This window comes from Stigmatopora argus, chromosome 19 (assembly GCF_051989625.1).
Source record: "Stigmatopora argus isolate UIUO_Sarg chromosome 19, RoL_Sarg_1.0, whole genome shotgun sequence".
NCBI classification, from domain to species: Eukaryota; Metazoa; Chordata; class Actinopteri; order Syngnathiformes; family Syngnathidae; genus Stigmatopora; species Stigmatopora argus.
The window spans coordinates 11,462,829-11,490,048 of record NC_135405.1 but is presented as its reverse complement, the minus strand read 5'-3'; the positions used below and the strand labels follow the sequence as shown (position 1 = coordinate 11,490,048).

The following is a 27,220-nucleotide window of genomic DNA, read 5'->3' as shown; positions in this document are numbered from 1 at the left end:
AATGATTTCTGTCTTTTTTGCGACCACATAAATAGAAAATCATATCATCCGTGACCGATGAAAACTACGTGAGGTTGAAGTCAATCCATTTTTAGATATAGGTCGACTGCAGATATGATGTTTTTGTCGTAAGAATACATCGACATCGAACATCAAATCGAAAATATAATTACAGTAATGCATAAACGAAAATATAATCCTGTTATTTGAATAGTAGTCGTGCGTGTTGTGGGGTAAACTAGGACTAGAATGCAGTGACCACCGCAAAAGCGATGTCAGTGGATCAATAAAAGAATTGCCGGTCAACCACAGCGGGACGTGTACTAGAAAGAGAGCATGTGCGGTGTAAATATGGCGGGGATTTATTACTTTGGGACCATGATTGCTGCGGAGATTATAATATTTATTTTCGAGCTGTACATCGTTGATAATCTGGGTGCATCTGCGAAAGATGAAAGTACATCAATATTAATGGGTCAAAGGTCGCAGGAGGACTGCAAGTCTGATTTGATGAAGTGTGCAGCCAAGCAATAAAAAATAATATTTTCTTCCATTGTGAGTAGTAATTACATTGATTAACAGGATGTGTATATGTGTGTAGTATTCACAATGTTGTGGTATTTAGTCAAAGTTATATTATTAACAGCTAAAGTTGGTTTAATTTGTGTTCAGTTATATTTTTGATAGAATAGTAGCTTTCATTGTCTTATAATTGACCGCAAATTCCGAGGGAATTGAATTGTTTTTATTCAACACACAGTGATATTTAAATGTATGCTTGATGTTATTATTGATTACTATAAGTATTCTTTGATAACAATGGCATGCTAACGTTAGCATCCCTCTATTTTGAGGGATGGGTGCTCATATGTAATTTTATCATTTTTATATATTAGAGCAAGGGTGTCAGACTAATATTTAGATTTTTTTTAATAAATGGACTAAAAGAACTGGATTAAAATCCTTGAATATTCATTTTTTATAGATCTAAAACAATGTTTATTTTAGCTTTTTTTATATACTATATTTTTAGATTTTACAAAATGATTTTTGAACTAAAAACACAGAAAAAATTGATTAAAAAATGACAATTATTGATTTAAAAGGGGAAAAATCAGGAAATTTAATATACATCTATACTCTTCATTTTAATTTGATCCTAAAACAGAAAGTCGGCACTCATGATTTTCTTTCCCGGGCCACACAAAATGATGCGGCGGGCCAGATTTGGCCCCCGGGCCGCCACTTTGACTTTAGAGTAAAACATGTTTTAAAATGATATTGACTTAAATGTATATCTATCTATATTTATTCATTAGACCCCGCATTTATACCACTTGTGTTAATTCCTAGCATATTCATACATAATATTACTTCAAGCTAAGTTCCATTCACAGGCATTGACTGCAATGCATCACTGTCTCATTGTCTCTCCTCCTCCATCCCACTCTGTTAATGAACACCATGTGAAAATGTGTGTGTTTCTGTGTGTGTCCTCAGATGTGAGCCATCCGATGAATTAAATTCTACCTCACTCTCCTGCCACGTGGTTTTTACGCTGGTCCAATCCAGCAGATGGCAGGGTAAGGTGGATGAGGGTGATGGAGGAGGAGAGAAAAGAGAGAGAGGGAGGGAGGGAGGATAGGACCAGTTCTAGGCACAGCTGGGAGGGGAGACAGGGGGAGGGAAGGGAGGGAGGGATGCACGGAGCGAGTAAATAATCCAATGAGACAGCGAGAGGAGAGGCAGAGCGGGGCAACGCCTCAAAGCGCCGGGAATCTCTCGCCATCCAGCTCTTTTTTTTTTCACTCCGTGCCGGACAACCTCATTCACTCTCGTTTGGACGCCTAGCAGAATCCCGGGTTTTTTCCTTTCTTTCCCCGCTGGGAGGAGGCGTGGATTGTCCTCATCTTTGTTCATTCAAGGATTGAGATATAGGTTACGGGGCCTTTTTTATTGTATTTTTTTATTTTTGGTGAGAAGGGAGGATGCCTTCCTAGACTATCGTTCAGGTGCCATGTCGCCTCTTGAACTCTGACGGAAACCCAAAGAAGAAGACTGACTCCAAAGGCAGGGATTTTGCGTTTCGTGATCCGCCGACATGGACATCAACCTCCAGTCGCATCGCTTTTACTTCCCGCAGATCTACTGCGCCGAGCCGGGGGCGCAACCGCAGATCAGCGACTTTAAAGTCAGGTAGGTTTTGGGATTGTGTCATCGCCAGGGACCACCGCGCCGATGGCCGCCGTGGCCGCCGTGGCCGCCGTGGCCTTGCTCACGGGGAGGAGGGGGATAGCGTATTTGACCCCCGGGAAGAGCCTGGATGCTCTCGGTGAAGGCTAGCGCTGGTCGGGGGAGCTAACGACGCCCGCTCGCTCGCCGGCCGCCTCCCCGAGCGCGTCCTTTGTTCTCCACGCCGGCGTCGGCGCTCCCGTTTGGCATCCACGGGCGGCCCTCGTGCTTGCCCGAAGCGATAAAGACAGTCCGCTTGACATACGGCCCCCGCCGGGTGTCAATCCGCGGGATTTTGTTCAGATGTTTCAAAGCTGTCAAGTAACGTGTGTGGCTGCAAACAAGTGTAATGTGGCTAACTGGGTTCCAGTTTACCCCCTTTATTCCCCACCTATGATCATTTTTAAACACAATCAACTAGTAGTCTACCGTTGACGATATAACGACACTCATGGGTGTAGATTCTTTATCCTCTTTTCAATACGACTCATATTACAGCATCTGAGTCACCGAGTAGTACTTTACTATTCTCCTGCATTTGACGGCATGTAACTTTTTGTGGGGAGTTGCTTTACCTATTGACGGCTATTCTAAAAATACGAATGACCATTTTGTGGTGGTTTCCGTGCTAAAATTGTAATCCGTTTTCCGCTTTGTCCATGTTTTTTGTGTGTGTCAAGCAGCAGTTGTGCTGGTTTGGCAGATCGTGATACGTTTGACCACGACTCCTCTAACAGCTCTGATTAGTGCAGCTTTGAGGGACTCAGCTGGGCTAAGAAGCTTTTTGCTTTGGCAGCGGCGCGCCACTGTTGGAACAGGTTTTACAAGTCCGTGATGCTTCGCTTTATCACGGTCACTATACCGACCTCCCGCCAAACGTTAGCGTAGAAACGTGGAAGCCCAAATCCTCGCTGTCAGTCATATGAATGCGTGGCAAATTAGCGCCACGCGGATTAGCAAAGGAGGCGTAATGCCAAGAATAGTCTATATGGTCGATTTGTAAGGTGAGCCTCTGATGTGAGAGGAAGAAGGAAGACGGGGGGGATGGTGAAAGGCGCAATGCTAAGCAAAATCCAAGCAATTCTGAAAATGGACTCCGGATGGAGTAAAGACAAATCTGTGTCTTTTCATGGCGACCTTTGTCTGTACTATCAAATGATGATGTCATACGTAAACGCCGGGCGCCGCCACAGCAGACAGCGTTGGTCAATATGCAAACACAATTATACTACATGTGTTTTCATTCACGGATTACAACCTCTAATCTGTTAAGAATGTTATGCTTTAATTGTTACTCACGTATCTTGTGGAATATTCTATACATCACTTGGACTACTTATTTATTCATTTCTTATTTATTTGTCTGGCTGTTGTTATTTGTGCACTATGTGGTCAAAGCTTTAAATGTAATTATACTTGTATGATGATAATAAGAGCATTCATTTGTGGACAAGGGGCTAGAATTGTGGGTTTGCTAGCAACAGGAATGCTAGCATTAGGTGCTAATAATCAAGCATACACCAAATATATACATATATAAAAAAGCGCTAGTGTACTAGGGACTGATATTTTAGAATTGTAATAAAAGTAAGAACATTACACACACCCTCAAATTCATCCTAAAACATTCTGAAAAAATACTATTTTGAGGTTTCAAAATTCGAATGGTTGGAATAGGAAATGTCGCCACCGTGTGGACTGGAGTACCAAGTTCGCTTGAGCTATTTCTGATTTTTCCTCAATGATGTGGTGAACGCTTTAAATCTCATTATACTTGTATAATGATAATAAAAGCATTCAATTGTTGACTAGGGGCTAGAATTGTGGGTTTGCTAGCAACAGGAATGCTAGCATTAGGTGCTAATAATCAAGCATACACCAAATATATATATAAAAAAGCGCTAGTGTACTAGGGACTGATATTATAGAATCGTAATAAAAGTAAAAACATTACACACACCCTCAAATTCATCCTAAAACATTTTGAAAAAATACTATTTTGAGGTTTCAAAATTCGAATGGTTGGAATAGGAAATGTCGCCACCTTGTGGACTGGAGTACCAAGTTCGCTAGAGCTATTTATGATTTTTCCTCAATGATATTACATCGTCAAACATGTACCTAATTTCTTTTAGCATTTCAATCTTGTAAAATACTGGATTGGACTCCCAGTTGTGTCTTTCAATAAGTTGTGTTGATATTGTCAATCCCCATTTTATGACTATCATTAGCAGGAATAGTATTTTCCATGTGAATTCTCATTTTCCACAGTCATCATTTTCATGATTATGCTAACACAGCATTCACACCATCTGATAATTGGACTCTTTCCTCATCATTATCTCATTACTTGAGTCATGTGTCTGAAAAACAGAAAAGGTGATGCTAAAAAGTGCTTTGTCATTTTTTGAAATGTTTTTATACATTCACGCTTTAGTCGGACGGCGCCGAGCTGTCATCGTTAGTCACCCTGCTAGCTGTGGCGGGGGGAATAAATGAATGTTAAAGCTGGAAGCAAAAACGTCTCATGCTAGCTAGCGCAAATGAAAAATATGTTTCACGTAGCGCTAGGAGGCGTTCTGTTTTCTTGGAAGCCCAGAGGGACGGCAAACACACGTTCTACCCAACATGGCGTCACGCTCAGGCAGATTAGGGCCGAAGTCAAACACGCGGTGGGGAAAAGCACTGCTGGGAATTTGACACGATTCCGGCTCAGCGGACGCGGCGGAGTGATGGGTCGCGGCTGCACGCGACGACATGTCCGCCGTGTACGCGCCACGGTCAATTACAGACGCGCCTGGGAGATGCTCGAGTCCCGACGCCACGCGGGGCGCTTTGGCTAATAGCACTTTAGACGTGCATCGGATCGATGGCAGGTCGTCTATTGATTTTCTCTGGAAGGGCTCACAAATAATTGTGTCGGCTACGCATTTGCTTATTTTGTCATGTCAAGGGATTTAGTCCGTAAAGTCAATTGAGAGACTTACAGTAATACCTCGTTTATCACGGTTAATAGGTTCCGACACCTGCCGCAAAAAGTGATTAACCGCCATGTAGGGACAGTGTTTTTATGTGTTTATTAAATATTATTTGGTCTTTTAAAACCCTTCTGTGTCATGGGGAAAGCAGTTCAGGTTTATTTTGAAGTACTGAGGTATTACTGGACTATTGCTGTTTCATGCTAATTGCTGAGGCCTTTGCGTTATGAGCATTTTTCAGCATTTTTCCTGTTAGAGAAAGGTTTCTTTTCCCCTGCATGTGTTCCCATAAAGCATTAAAGAGTTTCCTGGTTGCTGATGCTGAGAGATGCACAGCACCCTCAGCGGGAGGGGGGCGGGGCCATAAGAGGAAGAAGGTCCACGTGAAAGTTTAATGAGAGCCTTTTCTGCAGCCATTATCCAGCACGCCGTCTAAATGTAGCAGAGTTTAAAGCGCTCTTGACAGGAGACATCTTCCGCCGTATGGCCCGGGTTGCCAAAACTGCTGAAGGTGACTTAGAGGTCATGCCAGCGAAAAGATGATGATTGGCAGTCCAAATGGACTGAATGTCTAACACCAATGGCAGTCTATTCGGTTCCAATGGAGAATCCCGGCTCAAAATGTATCAGAAATGGCAAATTAAAGATCTGACAGTACCGTCAATAGCTGTCAGGAGCATATCAATTTTTGTCAAATTGGAGGTCAAAAGGATTATTTTTTTCTCATTGACATTCTAAATGAATATAAATGGAGCAATTAGAGGTACTCGGACATTTGGTCGCCGGACGTTTGGTCGCCCGGACCTTTGGTCGCCGGACCTTTGGTCTCCGGATGTTTGACAACATGACAGAGAGTTTACTGTTGAAACCAGCTCTCAAATTTATATTCACCCGGGCGACCAAACGTCCAGCGACCAAACGTCCGATGACCAAATGTCCGGGCGACCAAACGTCCGGCGACCAAACGTCCGGCGACCAAACATCCAGTCACGGCAATTAGAAGGCTAGTTTTGGAAAAAAATTCAAACAACGTTATGTTTCCCTTTTTTTTTTTGCTAACGGTGACATTGTTAGAAGTCCAATTCATTCGAACTAGGTTAGCAACAATCATAAATATGATCATTCACCGCCAGCGTTGCCAGTTAGAGCTCACGTAGACCTGACCCAGCGTGGATATAAATGTTTAAGCCGTCAGCTGTTCTCTAGTCCTCTGCTTCATGCAGATTTGATTGCGTCAGGCCCAAGATGCGCTCGGACTTGCGCGAACTATATCAAGCGTACACACGCAAGTTTTTGTTAGTACAAAAACACCAAACTGTCAATGTTGGATTTTGGACGTTGGCGCCGAGCAGCTGCCGAGCGACACAAAGGCGCCTTCTGTGAGCTCGTCCTTTAGCTACTCTGCGATGGAGGATGCTGAATCGGCAACTGGACAAAACACACAAATTGATCGCTGTTTGGGACCATCAATGGACGCTGCTTCGACTGTGTGTGACATCAAACTGCTACTAGGGTTCATCGAGTAGTCAACAATGAATAGATTTTGTCATTTTCTTAGTGAGTGGATTGATTGTTGAGCTAAAATTCGTCCAACTCATTCACTACCAAACATCAGGTTGCTGGACATCCCCTTCTTCCAAGCACCACAGAATATTGTGTGAAGATTAGATTTGCATCTTTCGTCATATAACGTTTGTTTTTAGTGTTTTTATTTGATGCCACCATTTTCTAATTAAATTCCTCTCCTCTTGTTTTGTCAGATTAAAATTTATGAGCACAATGTCAAAATATTCCAAGAAAATAAGCACCTCTCATCTTTGTTTTGACAACTTGTGTCCCACGTTAATTTGCATAAAGTGCACACAAACGCACCACCGGACGCAGCCGTGCATTTCATTTATTTTCTTTAACTTGTCGACTCGGCTTAACTTTCAGCGCCACAATTCAGTAACTGGCAGAAAATGGCGTCGGAAAGTCCTGGCGGCATTGAAACAATGAATAAATGAGGGGCCTCCGCTCGCTAAGAGAAGCAGGCAAGGCGGAGGAAACGGAAACTCACAACTACACACACACACATGTACGTGTACTAGTTTGGATGAAATATGAATAGTTCCTCCACAAAACATGTATAAGTCACTCACGCACACACTTTAAAATGTCAGCCGGGATGCCGCTATGAATTCTGACAGAAATCTCAGGCAGGCGCTCATGCGAAGAAGCGAGGAGTTATTAATAACATGATGTTTACTCGCACGTTTTGGATGTTTGACCTCGTCTGAATGGCTGCCACAATCAACCGTGCAAGGTCAAATTTGCACTTCAAAAGAAAGCAAATCTCCCGTGATATTTTGCGATATTACGTTTCACCATTCTCGTCATCAATCAAAATCAGTCAATCTTTACACGTGTGTTTTTGGTGGAAATAAACAAACGTTCACTCCTGTGCATTAGCCGCTGTACCCTGACATGTAGTAATCATGCTTGGACGCACAACGGCGCTGTTTCCCCAAATTGACTAAACACTACATTTATTTAATACGTAGAGCTAAACAAAACAAAACAAAAACAAACGACCTTTGACGTAAAACCGGAGCAAACAATACAATGAACGCCATCTGTTGTTTTAACACTACTTTAATTCAGAATCAGGTTTCAGACTTTAATTGATTTAAAGAAAGTACTTTTATGTCCATTTTGATTCATTTTCTTCCAAAGTGATGTGCAAAAATGGCAATAATCATTTGTAGTATAAACACACACACTCACTCACACACACACACACACACACACACACACACACACACACACTCACACACACACACACACACACACACACACACACAAAGACTGGGCCCATGTGTTCGTCAGACAAAAGACACACACTAATTGGAAAAGGAGCTAATTATATATAAATGGCAGAAAAACACAGACGAGGAGCCGAGAAATAGTTTGGACTTGCAAATGAGAAGAAGACGCCCCATCTGTTTCTTGGCTTCTCTGCCGAACTAAAATTAGACGACGGTCGACCCCAGAGGCAAAAAAACAAAAAAAAGCTGCGTCAGAAAAGAGAAGACGGGAAGGTAGTTTCAATTGGGAGGAAGTTAAAGTCAAGAAAGAGCCAAAAGAATTTTATTCTTATGACAAACACACTCTCAACAATTGGAGGCGATGACGTTCCCTCACTAATTTATCAATTAAAGGCACAACTTTACCTCCTTTTTACTAAACATTATTTTTATGAAGGCAGAATTTTGCTCTCATGCGATGATTTTGCAGGAGATAATAAGCAGAGCTTAAACACGGGACGCCGACCACCAAGCGCTCTAAAAATGAGGCTAATGGCCATGTTTTCTGCTCGTTAAATCAAAGTTGCATCGTGGGCAGACTGTTTTTTTTCTCGTTAAGAGCTTCCTGCTCAAGATAAAATGTTCTGCTGTTTTTTGGTCCCTGCAGCGAGCAGAGCATCTGCCAGGCGAGGGCCTCGGTCATGGTCTACGACGACACCAGCAAGAAATGGGTGCCCATCAAGCCTGGTCAGCAAGGCTTCAGTCGCATCAACATCTACCACAACACCCCCAGCAACACCTTCAGGGTGGTGGGTGTCAAGCTGCAGGACCAGCAGGTGGGTCTCCGTCCGCTTTCGTTCGGCCATTCCATACCAGTCTGACGTGGTTCCTCCCGTCCGCAAAGGTGGTTATCAACTACTCCATCGTGAAAGGGTTGAAGTACAACCAGGCCACGCCCACTTTCCACCAATGGAGGGACGCCAGGCAGGTGTACGGCCTCAATTTTGCCAGCAAGGAGGAAGCCACCACATTCTCCAACGCCATGCTCTTCGCTCTTAGTGTACTCGGCGCCCAGGACGGAGGTGGGTGGCGCCTGCTAGGCTAAAAAAATGGCTAAAAAATAAACTGGTCCATCTTATATGAGCTCTTGTTGGCATGAATGTGGCCTTAACTGAGTTTGACACCCATGATCTAAGGCACTTGTGTCAAAGTGGCAGCCCGGGGACCAAATCTGGCCCGCCGCATCATTTTGTGTGGCCCGGGAAAGTAAATGATGAGTGCCGACTTTCTGTTTTAGGATCAAATTTAAATGAAGAGTATAGATGTATATTAAATTTCCTGATTTTCCCCCTTTTAAATCAATAATTGTAATTTTTTAAATCCATTTTTTCTGTGTTTTTAGTTCAAAAATCATTTTGTAAAATCTAAAAATATATAAAAAAGCTAAAATAAACATTGTTTTAGATCTATAAAAAATGAATATTCAAGGTTTTTAATCCAGTTCTTTTAATCCATTTATTAAAAAAAAGAAGCTAAATAATATTTCTAAAATGGTCCGGCCCACGTGAAATCAAGTTGACGTTAAAGCGGCCCGAGTCTTACACCCTTGATCTAAGGTGTCATTTCATTATTAATGGGTTCAAAAGTTTGGAATGTTAAAAGTGATATGAATTGAGAGGTCATCTGATTGGGGCAGGAGCTTTTTTGCACTTACTCCAAAGTCTTTATGGTCTCACTAGGAATGGAAACATAACTCCCGCGCGTCGAGAGCATTTTGGTGGTTTGCGTTACATGACAGATGATCTGTAGCTAGTGAGGAGTCGGGGAAGGGGGGGGGAGTTTGGCAGGTATATTGTAATGTCAGGTCAGGTGAGGCGATGGTAGGCAGAAGCGAGAGGTTGTGCCAGTGTTTGTGTGTTTGCTACGGTCGTTCCCTCTTTTTCGCCATGTCGTGTAGGTGTCATCTTTGAGTATTTTGCATGAAAAAAAACAACTTGGATGTTATGTTTTTGTTTGCTTGAATTTGACTTTGTTTCTCATGCAGGTCCAGCTGTGCAGCGGCAAGTTCAAAATGGACCAAGTTCAGAAGAGATCGAAGTCCAGAGAGCAAGGTGTGTCATTGTTTAGGTTTAAAAACAATTATATTAACCTTGAAGTGGTATTTTGACTCATGAGGGCCTTCAATTGACGAGTTTCGAGACGTCACTCGCTAACGTGCTTAGTCGTTTATGTAATTTCAACAGGGAAAATGGATTTCAATGTAATTCCTATGTGAAGATACTACTGTTTTGTTGTTTTTATCTGTTAGAAATCCCCATAGTATTACTGATAGAAAAAAAAATCAGCTAAATCCTCTTTGCGGCTCCCATCGATGATGTAACCCGTTTCCAAAAACGGCTCCGCCCACTGAAATTCAGACGACCCTTTGAGCAGAAAATCTCCTGGCCCACCCAAATAACAATCATTTCATGTCCGTCACGTTTTCTTACCAAATCCTCTGCTATTCACTTCTGTTAAACACGGCGGTTATCATTAAAATGAAGAATCTGACGACACTCGAGACAAGCAAATTAAATGTATAATTTAGAATAATTAGTTTATACTTCAACCAAATAAAAAATGAAAACCAGCAGGTGAACTCTGAGTGAACCCAATTACGTTGGACGTCCATGTGTGCGCTTGTGTGGGTTTGTGTCGTGTTTAACTGAATTTTGCACACGTGAACTTTAAGCTCTTGTGCTGGAAAACAACAAGGCTGCATGACAACACATATTAGCGTTCTTACAAAATTTAAACAAGAGAAAAAAAGGCAAACTATTTAAGAAGAGGTTGTTTACTTTTTGTTTTTAAATGAAACAATATTTTTTGACTGAAAAAAATAGGAATAAAAGTGAGGCCGTTTACCTTTTTTTCATTTTCTAATTTAAAAGCTCTGGCAAAAATACATACAAATTTAAATCTTATCTATAAGTTCATAATGACGATAACAGAAATGTGATTACACGGTTAAACCTGTTTCTAAATGATTCATCAAAATATCTTCGGTTGTCAATTAGTCAATTAATCATAGCACTGATACCATAAGTATTGGAACACCTCTTTCACGTGACCTAGAGTTGAGCTAAAATGCTTTTGATTTGACTAAAATTGGACTATGTAAATAAAAATATGGATATAAACACTAACATATGTGCAATGTCTGTGTTTTCCAGGCAGATGATAGAACAGCAGCAGCAGATGCAGGCCCACATGGAGCGGGAACGCCAATCCTCCAACTCAGGTAGTCCTGTCGCACGGTGATGACATCACAACCACCCAAAAGTAGCCAGGCGCACGGTGATACTGTCACGCCCACCCAAAATGACCCCCTGGCCTCCATCCAGGTTCCCCTTTCCAAGGTCCCCCCGGCGTGCTATCGGTGGCGCCCCCGGTCGTACCTCCCCCAGCCTGCGTGGCGGTGGCGGGACCTCCGCCTCCGCCGCCGCCCCCGGGACCTCCTCCGCCGGCCGCCGGGACCTCCCCCGCGCCCCTGCCTCCGCCGCTGCCCGTCCAGGGAGACGAACCGTCGGCGCAGACGGGGCTCGCCGCCATGCTGGCCGGGGCCAAGCTACGACGCGTGCAGAGAGTGAGGACCGCCGCCGTCGGAAGGTTCGGACCACGATCACGCCATTGACTTAACGATCAATTTCTAACGCCATCAGCCAGAGGAGAACGCGTCTTCCAATTCGTCCAACGCCAAAAACAACGAGGTGAACCGGACCAGCGGCGGCAACGGAGGACTGATGGAGGAGATGAACGCTCTTTTGGCCCGAAGGTCAGACACACCAACACATTTTCAAGCGCTGGTGAAAAAGCCAAATGTGGGCTCAATCGTGTGCGGTCGATTGGTCGCCGGTCTTTTGGTCGCCGGTCTTTTGGTCGCCGGTCTTTTGGTCGCGGTCTTTTGGTCGCGGTCTTTTGGTCGCGGTATTTTGGTCGCCCCGACCGCGACAACGGGCGACCAAAAGACCAGCGACAAAACAAGGTAAAACAACACGGTCTATGCATCAATAAAAGCCAACAATGGCCATGAGCAGTTTCACTGAGCGGACGTGTGAGTGTATAAGAGTTTGTATGTACATGCGTTGTCCCTTTAAGAAGCTATGTCCGTCAGGGTCTTAACAAGTTCTCCAACAAAAAGCAATAAAAGTCCAGGAAATTTGGAGCTTTTCTTTAGCCTAATAATTACTAGGGCATTAAGTATGACTAAATAGTAATTCGCAGTTTGTATTTTGGGATTTTGAGCAGTGATTTAAATGGTAATTATCAATAACCTTCCGGGCGACCAAAAGACCGGCGACCAATCAACCGTGTACCAGGCTCAATTCTGTCTAAAACTGTTGTTTTGGGTTTTTATTGACGATCCTGACTTTGCTAACACGGCGCCTTCTCTTGCTCCCAGAAGAAAAGCAGCTTCAGAAAAGCCAGACGACAACCAAAACGTGAGTGTGCGTCCTATTCCCCGAATAATAAGAAGTAAATAAACAACTATTTGTATGATCATTGTTTGTATCTCCCATCAGGACGACCCAAATTCTTCCTCGCCCGGCACCAGGGGAGGTCAAAATGCCACAGGTACATTTGTCACATGGCCGGTAGCCCAGTTTTTTTATTAGCCTGCAGCAAATGTGGAAATTTTCATTGAATGTGGTCGCACAAGAAGCTTAAATTCAGCCTACTGTGCATTTCACAGCTTTAATTTCAGATGGAGTCTGTCTGGTAGCTGAGGGGTTGAAACCTGACAACATATTGAAACAAATGTAGAAAACTGTAGAATATTTGTATTTTGGTGTATGTAAGAAAATTCTATTTATAATCCAAAATTTGTTTTAATAGTGTAAATATTAGTCTATATAAACCCTGAACTCATTCACTCTCATTAACAGTTATGGACATCAAATCTCAATTTAGTAAGGTCGTATTGAGTCATTGACAGCGATAGATGTCCAAATCAATTTGAATGGAGGGCTGGCAGCAATTGAAATATAGCAGTAATTGAGTTAGAATACTACTTAAAATAAGTTTTTTTCACCCATGTCTTATAGTCTTGTCTTCATTTGTGTCACCACCTTACGTTGCAACATAATTGGTTATTTGTGTTTTTGAACAGACGGGCCAAAAAAGCCGTGGGACCGAGCCAATTCTGCGGATCGGGGCTTGGCGTCGAGGTGAGAGAGCTCAATTTTGTGGACGTGGAAGGCCAAAATCAGCAAAATGTCTTCAATGTTTGCTTGAATGATGTCTACATAGGATACGGTCGGGGGGCAGCAGCAACGACACCGATTCGTTAGACATGGATAGAATGAAACAGGTAAACTGTCCATTTCATGGCTGATATTAGTTTTTAGTTGTTTTTCCAACCAAAGACTGATTTGTGTGTTTCGTCAGGAAATCTTGGATGAAGTATTCCGTGAGTTGCACAAAGTGAAGGAAGAAATTATTGATGGTGAGTCCTTGACAATAATCTTACCGTATTTTTATGGCAATCACGTGGATGGTTATTTATTTATTTAAGTGGAAAAAAGTTGCTAAATTCCCAGAAAAGAAGGGAAAATGTTACAATAATACAGTTGTAATACAAGAAAAATAATTATATTTTGGAGATTAGAAAAGTTATATTTATTTATTTGGGGGAAACAAGCAGTAGTAACTGTTTAAATTTGCATAGGCCAGTTTACTTGTAAAATTATAACTAATCTAAAAAATATAAGATTTTTGTCTTGAAAGTATAAATCTATACTTTATAATACAACTTGGTTATGCTGCTTTGCTGTTTTGGACTGACTAATATTCCCTCTCTGTGAACGAGGTTGCAATGTATACCTATGACCGCCAGGTAGCACTGCAGGCAGTATCTGAATGTAAACATGAAAATATACAGGCACTAGCAGTAGAACAAAAAAAAGTTGTATGACTAAATAAATAGCAAACTTTTGTCACTGTTCTTCATAACTCTCATATGGTTTTTAATTATCTTTCCTGTCCTTGTTTTATGGTCGCCCACAGCTCTTAGACACGAACTAAGTCGAGTGAGCACGACATAATGTCGCCAATCCGAGGAGGAGACCAAGTCGGGCCCAAACTGTGACGTGATGTTTTTGCGACGCGCACTGACTTGTGGGAAGGCACCCACATGTATGTTTGTGAGGAGACTGTCACTTCTTTACATTTCTGTCTCTGTTTGCCCCCCTGTCTTTGGCCTGAACAACATGAGAGAAGTCAATATATTCAAATAGTTTTATGCCGTACAAGAGGTTATTAAACACTTTTTAATTTATCATTTCCCTTATTATCACATTCCTTATTATTGATATTATACAAGGGGCCTTGAGGTTTAAAAAAACGGGGCTACTATGCTGACAAACAATCAGTCACATTAATGGACACATTTGAGCCTCAGATGAAGCTAACATGCTAGGCTAATACTAGATTATATTTATTTTGTGGTCCCCAGGAGTATTTTTATTGCAAGTTGCTTTCGTAATTCTAGTGAGTGGGTTTTAGTCAATACGAATTGGGCTACGACAATAAGAATATGATAGTAAAGTTCAAATTGCACGTTTTGTTATTCTGCTTTCATATTATTTACAACGTACGGATGTATTTTTTTGTATCCTATTTTTTATTTTACTTTGGACAAACAGCAAAAAAGTACGTTTTGACCACGGAAAACCTGTGCAAAATGTTATTTTTACAAATATCACCTCAGAATAGTTGTGATCATGTTAATTATTTGAAAAAAAGTTTATTTGCCGCCAAGTATTGTTGATTTTGTTCTCCATTATAACAAAAGTGCTTCCTTGTTGAACAACACAAGAAAAAAAAGAAAGAAAATGCACCGAGTTTTGAGATAAATTCAAATAAAACTGTGAACAATGTCTTGGATAAATAAAGGCTGACTGTTTTCTTTTATATGAGTGTCTTTTATATCCAATATTCCTTTGATTGCCTTAATGCCAACCCAAAATGTGCTATTTTTAGATATGGGTGCCCACAAAAATGTTTTAAGTCACTTAAAACCTGCTATTTTTTAGACGTGGGTGCCCACAAAAATGTTTAAATTCACGTCTGTATATATAAGCCTGCATATTTAAAACAAAAACGTGTTTCAGTCTTCAATATGGTGTTTATTGTATTTATAAAAACAAGTTTTGGTCCTGCAATTTAAGTCTCGTGGTGTTTCTTACATATATGTATGAACAAATAAACAATAAATATCATATGCGTTGATATGAGTGTTTTTAATTGATGGAAATGTAATTAGAAGAGAAAAAAAAGTCAGTCAACATCCGCCTTGATATGCAACTCTCGCGATGCTTCCTCGCAAAGGCGCAAAGCAACGACGAGATCTTGCGCGGGAAGGAAGAGTGGCGAGAGTTGCAGCCGAAGAAGAGGCAGCGAAGTCCGCCGCAGCGAGATCCGGAGCTGGAGGGGGCGTGTGAGAGAGAACGCGGCGGGTCCCGAAAAGCCCGGAAACAAGGTACATTAACGCGGCGTGAATGAAACAGGCAAGCTGGAGGACTTCGACATGGCATCCGGAGAAACCCTGTACATTGGGTCGGACGGCTCGGAGATGCCGGCCGAGATTGTGGAGCTCCACGAGATAGAGGTTGAGACCATCCCGGTGGAAACCATCGAAACCACGGTGGTCGGCGGGGACGACGACGATGAGGACGACGACGACGAGGAGGAGGACGACGAGGACGACGACGTGCAGCCCATGATCGCTCTACAGCCGCTGGACGACGACCCGGGATCCATTCACCATCACCACCACCAGTACCACCACCATCCAGAGGTTATCCTAGTCCAGACCCGCGAGGAGGTAGTTGGCGGGGACGACTCCGACCTGCACACTGATGACGGAGGGTGTTTCGAGGACCAAATCCTCATCCCGGTGCCGGCCCCCGGGGTGGAGGACGAATACATCGAGCAGACGTTGGTGACTGTAGCCGGGAAGAGCTCCATGGGTCGGGTGAAACGAGGAGGCGGCTCGGGCGGGAAGAAAGCGGGCAAAAAGAGCTATCTGAGCGGCACGGAAACCGGAGCGAGGAAATGGGAACAGAAGCAAGTGCAAATAAAAACTCTGGAGGGGGAATTCTCCGTTACGATGTGGGCGTCGGGTAAGTCTTGTTAAGTTAGCCCGACTACGGTTGTCACATCTCGGCTACACGAGGCCTTCTTTGCTAGGGCGTTGTCCTGCTCTTGCACCCGACTAGTTCCTGGAGTGTTGAGTCCTGTCGCGAAAAGGTGAACGAATTCGCCCCGAAATTTTGGTTAAACGTGGAAACGAGGACCAAATGTTTTTGTTTTGACGGGAAGCCATGTTTTAGGAGTTACTGGGCGCCGCCATATTCCCCGAGTCCTGAAAAGTATGGCGGCGGCCCCCGAAAAAATGGCGACTCTGGCGGGCCCAGACAACATGGCGCTGCGGTGTTGTGGTTCTCTCCAACTAACCTCAATTCGGCGATAAATTACCCATTTTGGACTAAATACAGATTTTAACGATTAGGGAAGTTTGTATTGATCACATGAGGGGAGTCCAAGTTGACCTAACTGTAATTTTTGGTTAACTTTTTTCCAAAATACTGTCTGTTAGCTGGTTGCTAACTTCAAAGGCGGTTAGCCGTTGGTCGTTTCGAAGGCAGTAACAGGCCTTGGTTAGCCTAGCATTGTGTAGCATAACGAAATCGTCATACACGTACTTATGCTCCCTGTTTGATTATTACCTTGAAGGCTTCATAGGGAATAAAGGTGTATTGCATACATAACTATGCGTTTAATCCCACTACGACTATTTTGTAGTCATATATTGCATTCATTGTATGCAAACCCTGCAGGCAAAGCACACTCCTTTTACGTTTGAAATATCTCAGGGAACACCACTTTGAAAAAAAAAAAGTATAAATACAAGATTACGTATTGTACACACAGGAAGCCATGACATAATTGCCGTGGTATGATACAAAATAGAAAGTTAAATATGGTATGAAAAAATCTGAGCTTTTCGTTATAGTCATAATTTTGTATGTATACATATGTAAAGTCACATTCTGAAAATCATGAATGTACTCTCTTGTTCTTAAAAAATGATGCAGTAAGTACCTCGTTATTTCCCTAGAACTATGTTTTGGCTTGTCAATTTATTTCGTGCTAATATAAAGCTTTTTGCAAACTTTTAATTGACCGAATTAGGTGATTAAAATAAGCAGCATTTCCCGCGGGGTGGTCTTCGGGGACATCCTACTGTGTGTTCGGTTCAGTTCTGTAATGTATTCCTAGGTACCTTTTGAAGACATCGACCACGAGTCGGTGGTGGAGGAGCAGATTGTGGGCGACAACTCACCCCCTGACTACTCAGAGTACATGACGGGCAAGAAACTGCCCCCCGGGGGCATCCCGGGCATCGACCTCTCGGACCCTAAGCAACTGGCTGAATTTGCCAGGTGAAAAAAAACTTCCCTTTTCCACAAAATGTACTATTACCACGTTTTCACGTCAAATTTTCTTCCCAAACAGGATGAAACCCCGAAAAATCAAAGAGGATGACGCTCCACGGACAATAGCGTGCCCTCATAAAGTGAGTTGGATCGTGAAAATAATAACCATAGCGAGCACTTGACCTTATAAAGTGACTTGCAATGATTTACCTGCATTAAACCTCTGTTGGTGAGAGTAAAAAAATGCAAATAGTCTGTTTGACGTCAGGATGTGAAAAGTGCGCAGTCGTCAACACCCACGCATTCTATTTCGGCACTCGCCATCTTGGCAGGTTTTTTTTATTTTATCCCCCCTTTTTATTAACATTTTTTTCCTTGTTAGGGTTGCACAAAGATGTTCAGGGACAACTCGGCCATGAGGAAGCACCTGCATACCCACGGACCCCGTGTCCACGTCTGCGCGGAGTGCGGCAAGGCATTCGTGGAGAGCTCCAAACTCAAACGTCACCAGCTCGTCCACACGGGCGAGAAGCCTTTCCAGGTGGACTTTAAACACTTTTCTATTTTGAGAGCTTGCGTATCCTTAGAGGATTTGAGCTGCTTTTGAAATCTGCGCGCGGTAGAATGCAGAAGGTGCAAAACTGATACATTAAAAAAAGAACCACAAAATGGGCAAAAAAGTCTGAGCTGCAAAAACATGGAAAGTTTCGCAAAAACGTTTCAGAAAATAACCTTTACAAAACCATCACAAAACATTACACATTATGAGATGATGTTTAGAAACAGGGTCAAAGTAGAAAATAAGAAAAAATAATGCAATGGTAGAAGTCTTAAGTTTTTTAATGCATTATGCAAAAACGTTTTACCTTTACAAAACCATCACAAAAAGTAGAAAATAAGAAAAAAAGAATGCAATGGTAGATGTCTGAAAATTTTTCATGCATTATGAAAGACTTGAGAATTACTATATAAAGCAAAAATCTCTCCAAAGAAGATGTTACAAAATCTACCTAAGAATTGGTTCGATTAAACCATTTTAGAAATAATTACATGAATAAATTAAGATTTTTTCCCAATAAAAATAGCACAATTAGAACATTGTAGAAAAAATGCAACAAAATATTACATTTTAAACAAAGAAAGTGAACACAAACATTACACATTATGAGATGACCAGGTTCAAAGTAAAAAAAAAAGAAAGCAATGGTAGACGTTTTAAGTTTTTGAATGCATTATGAAAGACTTGAGAATGACTATATAAACCAAAAATCTCCCCCAAAAAGATGTTACAAAATCTACCTAACAATACGTTTTGATTAAACCATTTTATAAATAATTACATGAATAAATTAAGATTTTTCCCCCAATAAAAATGGCACAATTAGCACATTGTAGAAAAAAATACAACAAAATATTACATTTTAAACAAAAAAAGGGAGTTTGCAACTCTTGCGCCCAATCTGACCGTCTCCCAACTCTGCACACTTATCTTCGGAATGTGTGTGTTTTTCTTTTATTATTATTATTTTTTTGTATGGCAGTGCACCTTCGAAGGCTGCGGCAAGCGCTTCTCGCTGGACTTCAACCTGCGCACCCACGTGCGCATCCACACGGGCGACCGCCCGTACGTGTGCCCCTTCGACGGCTGCAACAAGAAGTTTGCGCAGTCCACCAACCTTAAGTCGCACATTCTCACACACGCCAAAGCGAAGAACAACCAATGAGACGGCCGCCCTCCAACCGCGATGACAAAAAAAAACACTGAACGCTCTTTGTTTTTTTTCTCCCCCCGCCCCAAACCTCCCTCCCGCCCGCCATTCTCATTTCCAAACATCGGAAAGATGAGCGCAAAAAGACTCGTTCTTACCAGAGTGGTTTTTATTTAGTCACGGCGAGCTCTGTTACACTAACTAACTCTAGTAAGCACGTATACTCGTAGACGTTGGGACGAAGAGGTGTGGATTCTTTTTAAGTGTTTATCAACTTTTTAGTCGCTTTTCCTGTTTTCTACCAGCGAACGGCGACCACAGGTGTGCGAGCGTCACCTTTTTTCTTTTTTTTTTTTTTCTTTAGAATGCCGTGTACACACTTGACAATATTATTCCTCTCTTTTTGTCTCCATGTTGTTGTATATTCGACTGGCCACAATAAAAACCACTCATCCCTATTGGAATAGTCACACAGCTGGTGTACAGGGTGTCTGTCTTTATGGACGTTTTCATTCCATTGTTTTTTTTTCATATTTCAGGCATCTGTGACAGCAAAGCAGTTCAGCAGAAGTGACGTTTTGTATTTTCTTTTTACATTTGTGTGTCGGAAGGCACTGCATCCAAATGGTAAGATGCCTTTTTGCTAGATGTGCTTTAATAATGGAGGATGCTTGTTCATTTGCATACACGGGTGGGTCGAATGGGTCCCACTGCAATAAAAAAAAAAAGACATTTAGATGAAGTCAATAATTCTGTGTTCCATACAGACTTTGTTTCAATGTTACCACTTATGGTTGACAGTTGGGTGCAGGTTATTTGTGTGACCCCTTTTATTATTTGGGTGGTGCAGCTTATAGGGAGTGTGCTCTATAGTGAAAAGTAAAGATGTTTCAAGTGTGATTTTTCTACATTTTGTGATTTTTTTTTTAATAATTAATAGAAAATTCAAGGGGCACTTGTTTCTTTAATTTGATTTTTTTCTTTTGACCATGTATAGTAAATTGAATTCTCAATAATCTACATTAAATAAAGCTGAGGGGATAGTTTTATCTAATTTTTAAATATTTAATATGCATCCAAGTTTTTTCAAGTCATATAAATTGCATCCATTATTTTATTTTAATGGAAAATGCCAGACAATAAAGTAGATACTTGTAAAATAGTGATTTGTTGCCATTTTAAATTTTCATTACGTGCATTGTTTCCTTTTTAATTAATTGATTATGAAATGACTTATTTTTGAGGGATTATATTATTGACGTCAGTCTGCATGATGGTCTTCCTTCCCTGCCTCCTCACCAACCTCGCTCTCTACTGGCCACAAGTGTTACTACACCCCAGAGCTCTCCGTGGTGCTGGACCCTCTTCAGTCACGTGAGTTCAATCGAGATATTGAAGGTGTCTTTCATGCATGAAATAACAGCAAATGACTCATGCACGCGCGCACCCACACATTCGTCCGGTCACGACGCCGCATAATAAAGTGTAAAGTACAAATGAGGAATTTCATTACCAAGGTAATAGAGATCTCTTAATCAGATTTGCACACTTGGTTATTATCAAGGGTTAGGATCAGGTGGCGGAAAGATATCACAACAATATGGTTTTGCTGCTTTTGATCATTTGTTGATTGGCAGTGAAGTCTTTTTTTAAATTAAAAATGTTTTCTTTTCTGTACTTAAAGGTCAGTTTCGGATGGTTTTAAGGGTCTTTCGGGAGACTTTTTGTTCTTTGGTCGGTTCTTTATTAATTCATTGGCTGCCATTGAAGGTTCCATTTTGACGGCAGAATGAACAAATGTGATTGCGGATAGAAAACGCGCCAGTGCTGAAAAAATGAAATCATTTAATTATGTACTTACAGTATGAATAAGCTAAAAAAAATCAGCCGCGGGCCGGATTGCACCATTTTAGCGGTCCACTTCCGTCCCACGAACCGTATGTTTGACACCCCTGCTCTATTTGTTATGCAGCCGCTGGCTTCCACGCGTTTATTTCATTACAGTTTTTTTTTTTGGGGGGGGGGGGGGGTGCTCTTTAATCCTGATGCTCCGTGTTTACCTGGTCCCTAGTTTCTTGCGGCCGGCCTCTGAGCAAAGGCAAAATGTTTTTTTCTTCTTCTTTGTTTTCATTAGTCTGTCTCCCGGAAAGGGAGACGAGCCGAGGCGCCCCACGGCTTGTAAATGCGGGATTTTCTCCGCAGCGCCTCTCGTATTGGATTTCACCTAACGTCGCAGAAGTGGCGCCTCGCTAAAAGGTAGCAGAGCTTTGATGAATAGATTTGGCCCACTTGTCATGCGCTATACAACTTTACGCAGGCGCCACGCTCCATGAGAAGCATTTTAATCATAATCATAATCAGACTGAGGACTGTTTGTATCTTTCCCAGTGAGTTCAATGGAGATTTATTGGACATTTGCCCTTGGGAATGACGTAAATGCAATTAGAAATGAAGAAAATATAAATTTTCAATTGGAAATTGTTAACATTTTTATGTTCGGATTCAGTATTTGGGTGGCTGTTTATTTTATCCTAATATTACATTGATGCGTTTTCTTATCATATCATTAATTGTGTGATAATTTATATGTAATATTTTCATTTGAAGTAATGCAATCTTTTTGTACTATTTTGCTTCCATTTAAATTTGTTCAATTTAATGTTGAGGTTGTATTGATTTTACTCTTAGTATTTTTCTGCATTGACATTTTAGCATAATCCACACATTTTTAATGGAAAAAAAATTGCATCTAAATTTGTTCGATTAAATATTGAGATTTAGTTGATTATATCTTTTGTATTTATTTTTATTATTATTATTAGCATCGTCTAAATCTCAGGACATTTTTTAAAGACCTATCCGTATCAATACATTTTCCATTTCATCTCATCACAAAACATTGATATATTCCATCTTATAGTCTTACTTTCACTGTTCAATCATTTTAGTTTGTTTCGAAAGTATTGTTGTCGCCATAATAATCCCTTTTATTCCCAGAACACATACCTAGCTACCATCTTCATACCTAAGGAATTGGCTCTCTGGGTTGAAGCGTTTGCTTTGCCTCACTTCTCCCTCAGGTCAAATCTCTTCACTTAAAACCTATTCCCTAGCATTCAAGTGCACCCCCAAGCCCCCCCCAATTTTATTTTTCCTTCTCACGGCCAGGGATGCTAATTCCATGCAGAAAGCATGTTGCCAAGGTAACAGGAGAGCGCTAGACCGCTTTTCAGCAGACGGGTTTCGTCACACGTCCGATGGCTGCTTTGGTGTAGTTGAAATGTCAGGGCCGATGTCCCCCCCCCCCCCCCCCCCCCCATCTCCCCCTTCAATCCCCCTCCCCTCCGTGGCACGACCGTTAATGAATTCAGCCGCCGTCGTCGTCTCTGACACACTTTCCTTTTCTCCCTTTCCGCCTTGTTTCGCACTCATTTGCAGTCGGCGGGGGCCGGATTTGTTCCACCGTGCCGTAATTAAAGCCGGCCAATGGGGCTTTGACGCCGCCAGTGGCTCCCGTTCGCTAATTAGGTTACGCGGCCGTAGAAATGAGTCTCCGTATCGGTTGGCGGCGATAGACATCCGATTTGATGTTGTATCTTTATAGGTATGCAGCGAAAAATTGAGCTATTTTAGTTATGGTTTGTTGACGTTTAAAAAAAATATCTTTGTTTCAATAGTGTCAATATGAATTTGGCATTATACATTTCATTACATGTTTCACTGCCATTGATTGCAGGAGGCGTCTCATCCAATTTGACGGGGAGGGCTGGCATCTTTGTGTGTTCTTTGGTTGCTGCGGCTTAAACTCAGGTGCGACCTATAGTGTAAAATACGGTAAATGGACGTCAATGGCCATCTATGAGTTGAGTGTGTTCAACTATTTGTGAGTTAATTCAATAGTTAGTGGTTAATATAGGGTTAATATTTATATCCACACACACACACTCATCCAATGTTGCTGTTGAAGTGAAATCTTAAAGTTGAATCTCCCGAGTTAAAGCGTTACCTCACGGCGGCACCGAAAGTCTTTCTTTCCCAACTTGCTTTCCCTTCGCGGTGCAACCGCGCCACTCCGCATTTGCACTTCACTCGACGATTTTTTTTATTTTTTTTTTATCTGGCTGCCTGTATTTTTGTCGTCTGCCTCCCGCGTTTCTGCCCCAATTCCTTTTGACGGAGTCCTTTTAGACAGACACAGACAGAAGCATTTCATTGTTCTTGGTCGCCTGGAACACACCCACGCGCTCTCATTGCATGTTGGTCACTTCATCAAATTGCCTCGCTTTATTTAACTTTCATCCGCTCACAGTTTTTGTCACGTTAAGGCCGTTAACGAAAACGAAGTTCACTTCCATTTTTGGGTACTTACAGGGCACTTGCGGCATACAGTGGTACCTCAACATACGATCGTAATCCGTTCCGAGACTGAGATGGTATGTCGAGCTTTTCGTAACTCGAGCGGACGTTTCCCATTGAAATGAATTGAAAACAAATCGCATCTCGAAATTTTGATCGTATCGCGAGCAAATTATTCGATCGAAATTTTTGTGGTACCACGAGCATTTCGTACCACGAGGTACCACTGTATTTGAAAACATTTCCGATTTTACACAGTCACCTCTAGAGCCAGCCCTTGTTGATGTGTTGAATTTTTTTAGTACAAAATCTTTCCGTGGAGGAGGAGCTTTGTATTGGAAGATTTTCTAAACTAAGGTGGCATCATATCATATTTAACAGTATTGTCCCAGTTCAGGCGTTTGTGTTTAATATTGGACAATCCAATATTTTGATGGCAGAATGAAGGAACAGGATTGCGGATAGGAAGGAAATTGGACGGCAATGATGAGTATTTTATCCCGCCGTCTGTCGATACTTGCCACCCATCTCCGTCTGTTTTTTTCTCTCCCCAGGCCGGCCGGGCCAAGCGCATCGATCAGCCGTCGACCTTTACGGGGATCTACGCTCGACTCTTCGACACCGCCGTGGAGGAAGGTGAGTGGCGCCATCTGCATCACAAAATCTCCCCCGGCCCGCGTCTTCAACGAATCGATGGCGGAATTGCAAATCCAAACGTCGTAAAGCCAGTAGTCCCAAATTGCAGCCGTTTATCTCCTTGGCAAATTGATTGGACGTCCCTGGCCGTCCATGGCGGCGAAGGAATTCAAATCGAGTCGTCGCCGCGACGGTTGCGTGTCGTCGGCGCCTTGGCGCCGACGCGACCCAATTAGCGTGACAGTCGTGTTAAGCGCAGACAGTCAACAGGCACACTTAGATGAGATCAGTGTCGGCAATAAATAAGATTATCCTACACGCCCCCCCCATCCTTGAAAAAAAAAAGCAGACTGCCTGGGTAATCCTGCGTGATCCGGATTGTAGAATCCCCCTGGGGTGGTGTCCTTTGCAATCTTGTGACTCAGCGATTGGAAGTGAACCGTAGCCACGCTTCAGCACCCCTGTCCATGAGTTAAGGTTTTCTTTTTTAGACGTCCAATCCTTTTTGTTGCTCCTTTGCCCCTCCCAGTCAAAATAGGTTGAACGTCTTGCCTCAATGGATGCTTTATAAAAGTAAATAAATCAATTTATGTGTATATACTAGCACAACATTAAGCAAATTCACAATTTTAAATAACATTTAAGTACACGAAAATAATAATAATCAAATATAATAAGTCATTCACAAAAATGTAATTGAAAAATACAATAAAAATTTAAAATAAGCAAACACTTATAATAATGAGATATATGTAGATATATATGTATATGTATGTGTATATATATGTATATATATGTATACATGTGTGTATATATATGTATATATATGTATATATGTGTATATATTTGTATATATGTATATGTGTATATATGTGTATATGTGTATATGTGTATATATATGTATATATATTATGTATGTATATATATGTATGTGTATATATATGTATATATGTAAAACACTATTTTAAAATAAATTGTATTTCTAGTATGTGCATTATAAAAAAATATAATTTGTCAATGTCTTTCAAAACCACTTCGATAAAAGATGAAGAATTCTTTAATGTAGTGCGATTATCTTTTGCGCCTCATCCGTAGCAGCTGCATCTGATTTTCTGTACCGCTTATACTCCCCAGGATTAGGGTTAGGCTTTGGGGGGTGCTGGAGCCTATCCCAGCTGACAAAAAATTAAAATAAAACGCATCAAGTCATTGACTCCCGTTGACATCCGTCGATCCATTGGAAGCAACCCACATTTGACCCCCAAGCACCCCACTTGCTGAGTAAACAAACAATATGTCCCACCCCCACGGATTGACCATTTCAATTTCCCCTTCTGGAAGCGCAGACGGCCATTTTCCCAGAAACGCCAGTCGTGGGCATTCACTATTAATGAGCCAGGAGCTTCATCCCGGACCCATTTACTCCTCTCAATAATGCATACGCCATCGTAATTGCTCGTCCTTTTTGTTTCCCGCCGTCACCGCCGCGGCGGGTCGTGTGGGCGGCGCCCGGGCGACGTCTCCGAGCGGGGACCGTAATGAGACGGCGGGCGGCAGGACGGTAACGAAACGGCGCATAAAAGGCGCTTTTGATGGCGCCCGGGATTCAAACGGCTGCGCTAATAGGCCCGGTGCCGTACTTAAAAACAATGGCCATTGAAATCCGTACACAAACGTGAGGGTGGGCTCCGCGGCCCCCCGTTAACGGGAAGCTTTGCGTCGACTCCAAAGAGGCGTAAGGAAAACGCCGAGCCCCTTAAAGTAGAAATTGGATTTAATTGGCGCCGAAGTGGAGGAGGGGGCATCGTTTGATTTAAATGAGACAATGGGGGTGGTGGGGGGTCTTTTTTTTCTTTCCTATTTCCAGTCAGCCGAAGTCCAGTTCGAATTTTTTTCTTTATTATTTTTTTTCCCAACTTTTCCGCTGCCCGTGGCGTTACAGTTCAGTGGTTAACGTCACCATGGCAACAACCCACACCGACTCAAAAGGCTTTCTTTTCGTTCATGTGGTCCACCCAAGAAAAAATAATTGCTGATATTTCATTGACTTTTTAATTAAAATGTTCACTTTGCCACTTTAAACAGTGAAGAAATGGATGAATGCTAAAACATGTTTACGCGCCTGTATATCAATACAGTAATAGCATACTTATCCTCGCAAGGGTCACGGGGGTGCTGTAGCCTATGTGGACACATTCCAACAGTTTTGAAATAATATATCCGTTAAATTAAAACCAGATGCTCATTTTTATTAGTGTAGCCCGCCACGAATCTCTCTCTATTTCACGCTTACCTTTATTTAACCTCCCTCGCTTTCTAACTAGGCTGATCAGTCCGTTTGAACGCAAAAAGATGATGAATAAATTTACCTGCAGGCCCGAAATCCCCTCCGTCGGCACTTAAGTCTTCCATCCAAACCCCGCCGAGCGTCCCCCGAATAAGGTCGCGTCCCCGACGCCCCGCCCTTTTTGGGCGGGTGCCCCGAAAAGCCGTAGGCTGCAAAAAAAAGCGAGACGGCGAAAGATGTTCCTCCTCCTATTTTACAAGCCTTCTCGCTCCCCCCGTGGCTTCTTTTTCCTCCTCCTCCCTGTATTTGTTTGGCAAAACCCTCCATCATTAACCCCGCCCCCCTCCGTCATCAATTATTTACACGCACCTCTGGCTTCCTTTCGCCAAAGAATGAACTTAGGCTCCGGTCAGGCGTCTTAGCATTTTAATCACCCCTAATGACTTTCTAATGCTGAATAAACATGGCGGAAAGCAGCCGGGGAGGATAAAAGCGCCTCTTTGTCGTAGACGCGTGGCCCCCCGTGCCCCCCACGTACTACTCGGCGTGCATTAAAGACCCCCGGGACTCCCCGGCGCGAAAGGCAGAGCGCACGTCGGAATCAATGGGGCAGCATCCGGCGAGCAAAAAAATACAGCGGAGACGAGCTGGTGTTGCCGTGGCGTCACGCCGCCTGGCATCGATGTCGCTAAAGCGCTTTGAGATGTCACGCTAGCTAGCGCGAAGATGGCGGGGAAAGGAAATCGCTTCGGTGGTC

General features: G+C 42.4%; 2 protein-coding genes across 2 annotated transcripts; both read left to right on the top strand.

Moving 5' to 3' along the window:
- Positions 1-1,721: 1,721 nt before the first annotated feature.
- evlb (Enah/Vasp-like b) lies at positions 1,722-15,265 on the top strand. The gene is made up of 13 exons (XM_077587164.1): positions 1,722-2,196; positions 8,664-8,832; positions 8,901-9,078; positions 10,041-10,107; positions 11,209-11,276; positions 11,380-11,621; positions 11,698-11,810; positions 12,438-12,477; positions 12,559-12,610; positions 13,146-13,203; positions 13,286-13,346; positions 13,424-13,481; positions 14,042-15,265. Exons 1-13 carry the CDS (start codon positions 2,102-2,104, stop codon positions 14,077-14,079), a joined length of 1,239 nt encoding a protein of 412 aa, XP_077443290.1. The 5' UTR covers positions 1,722-2,101; the 3' UTR covers positions 14,080-15,265.
- Positions 15,266-15,362: 97 nt separating this feature from the next.
- yy1b (YY1 transcription factor b) lies at positions 15,363-19,658 on the top strand. Its single transcript, XM_077587153.1, has 5 exons — positions 15,363-16,158; positions 17,331-17,481; positions 17,555-17,615; positions 17,858-18,016; positions 19,017-19,658. Exons 1-5 carry the CDS (start codon positions 15,564-15,566, stop codon positions 19,197-19,199), a joined length of 1,149 nt encoding a protein of 382 aa, XP_077443279.1. The 5' UTR covers positions 15,363-15,563; the 3' UTR covers positions 19,200-19,658.
- The last annotated feature ends 7,562 nt before the right edge of the window (positions 19,659-27,220 follow it).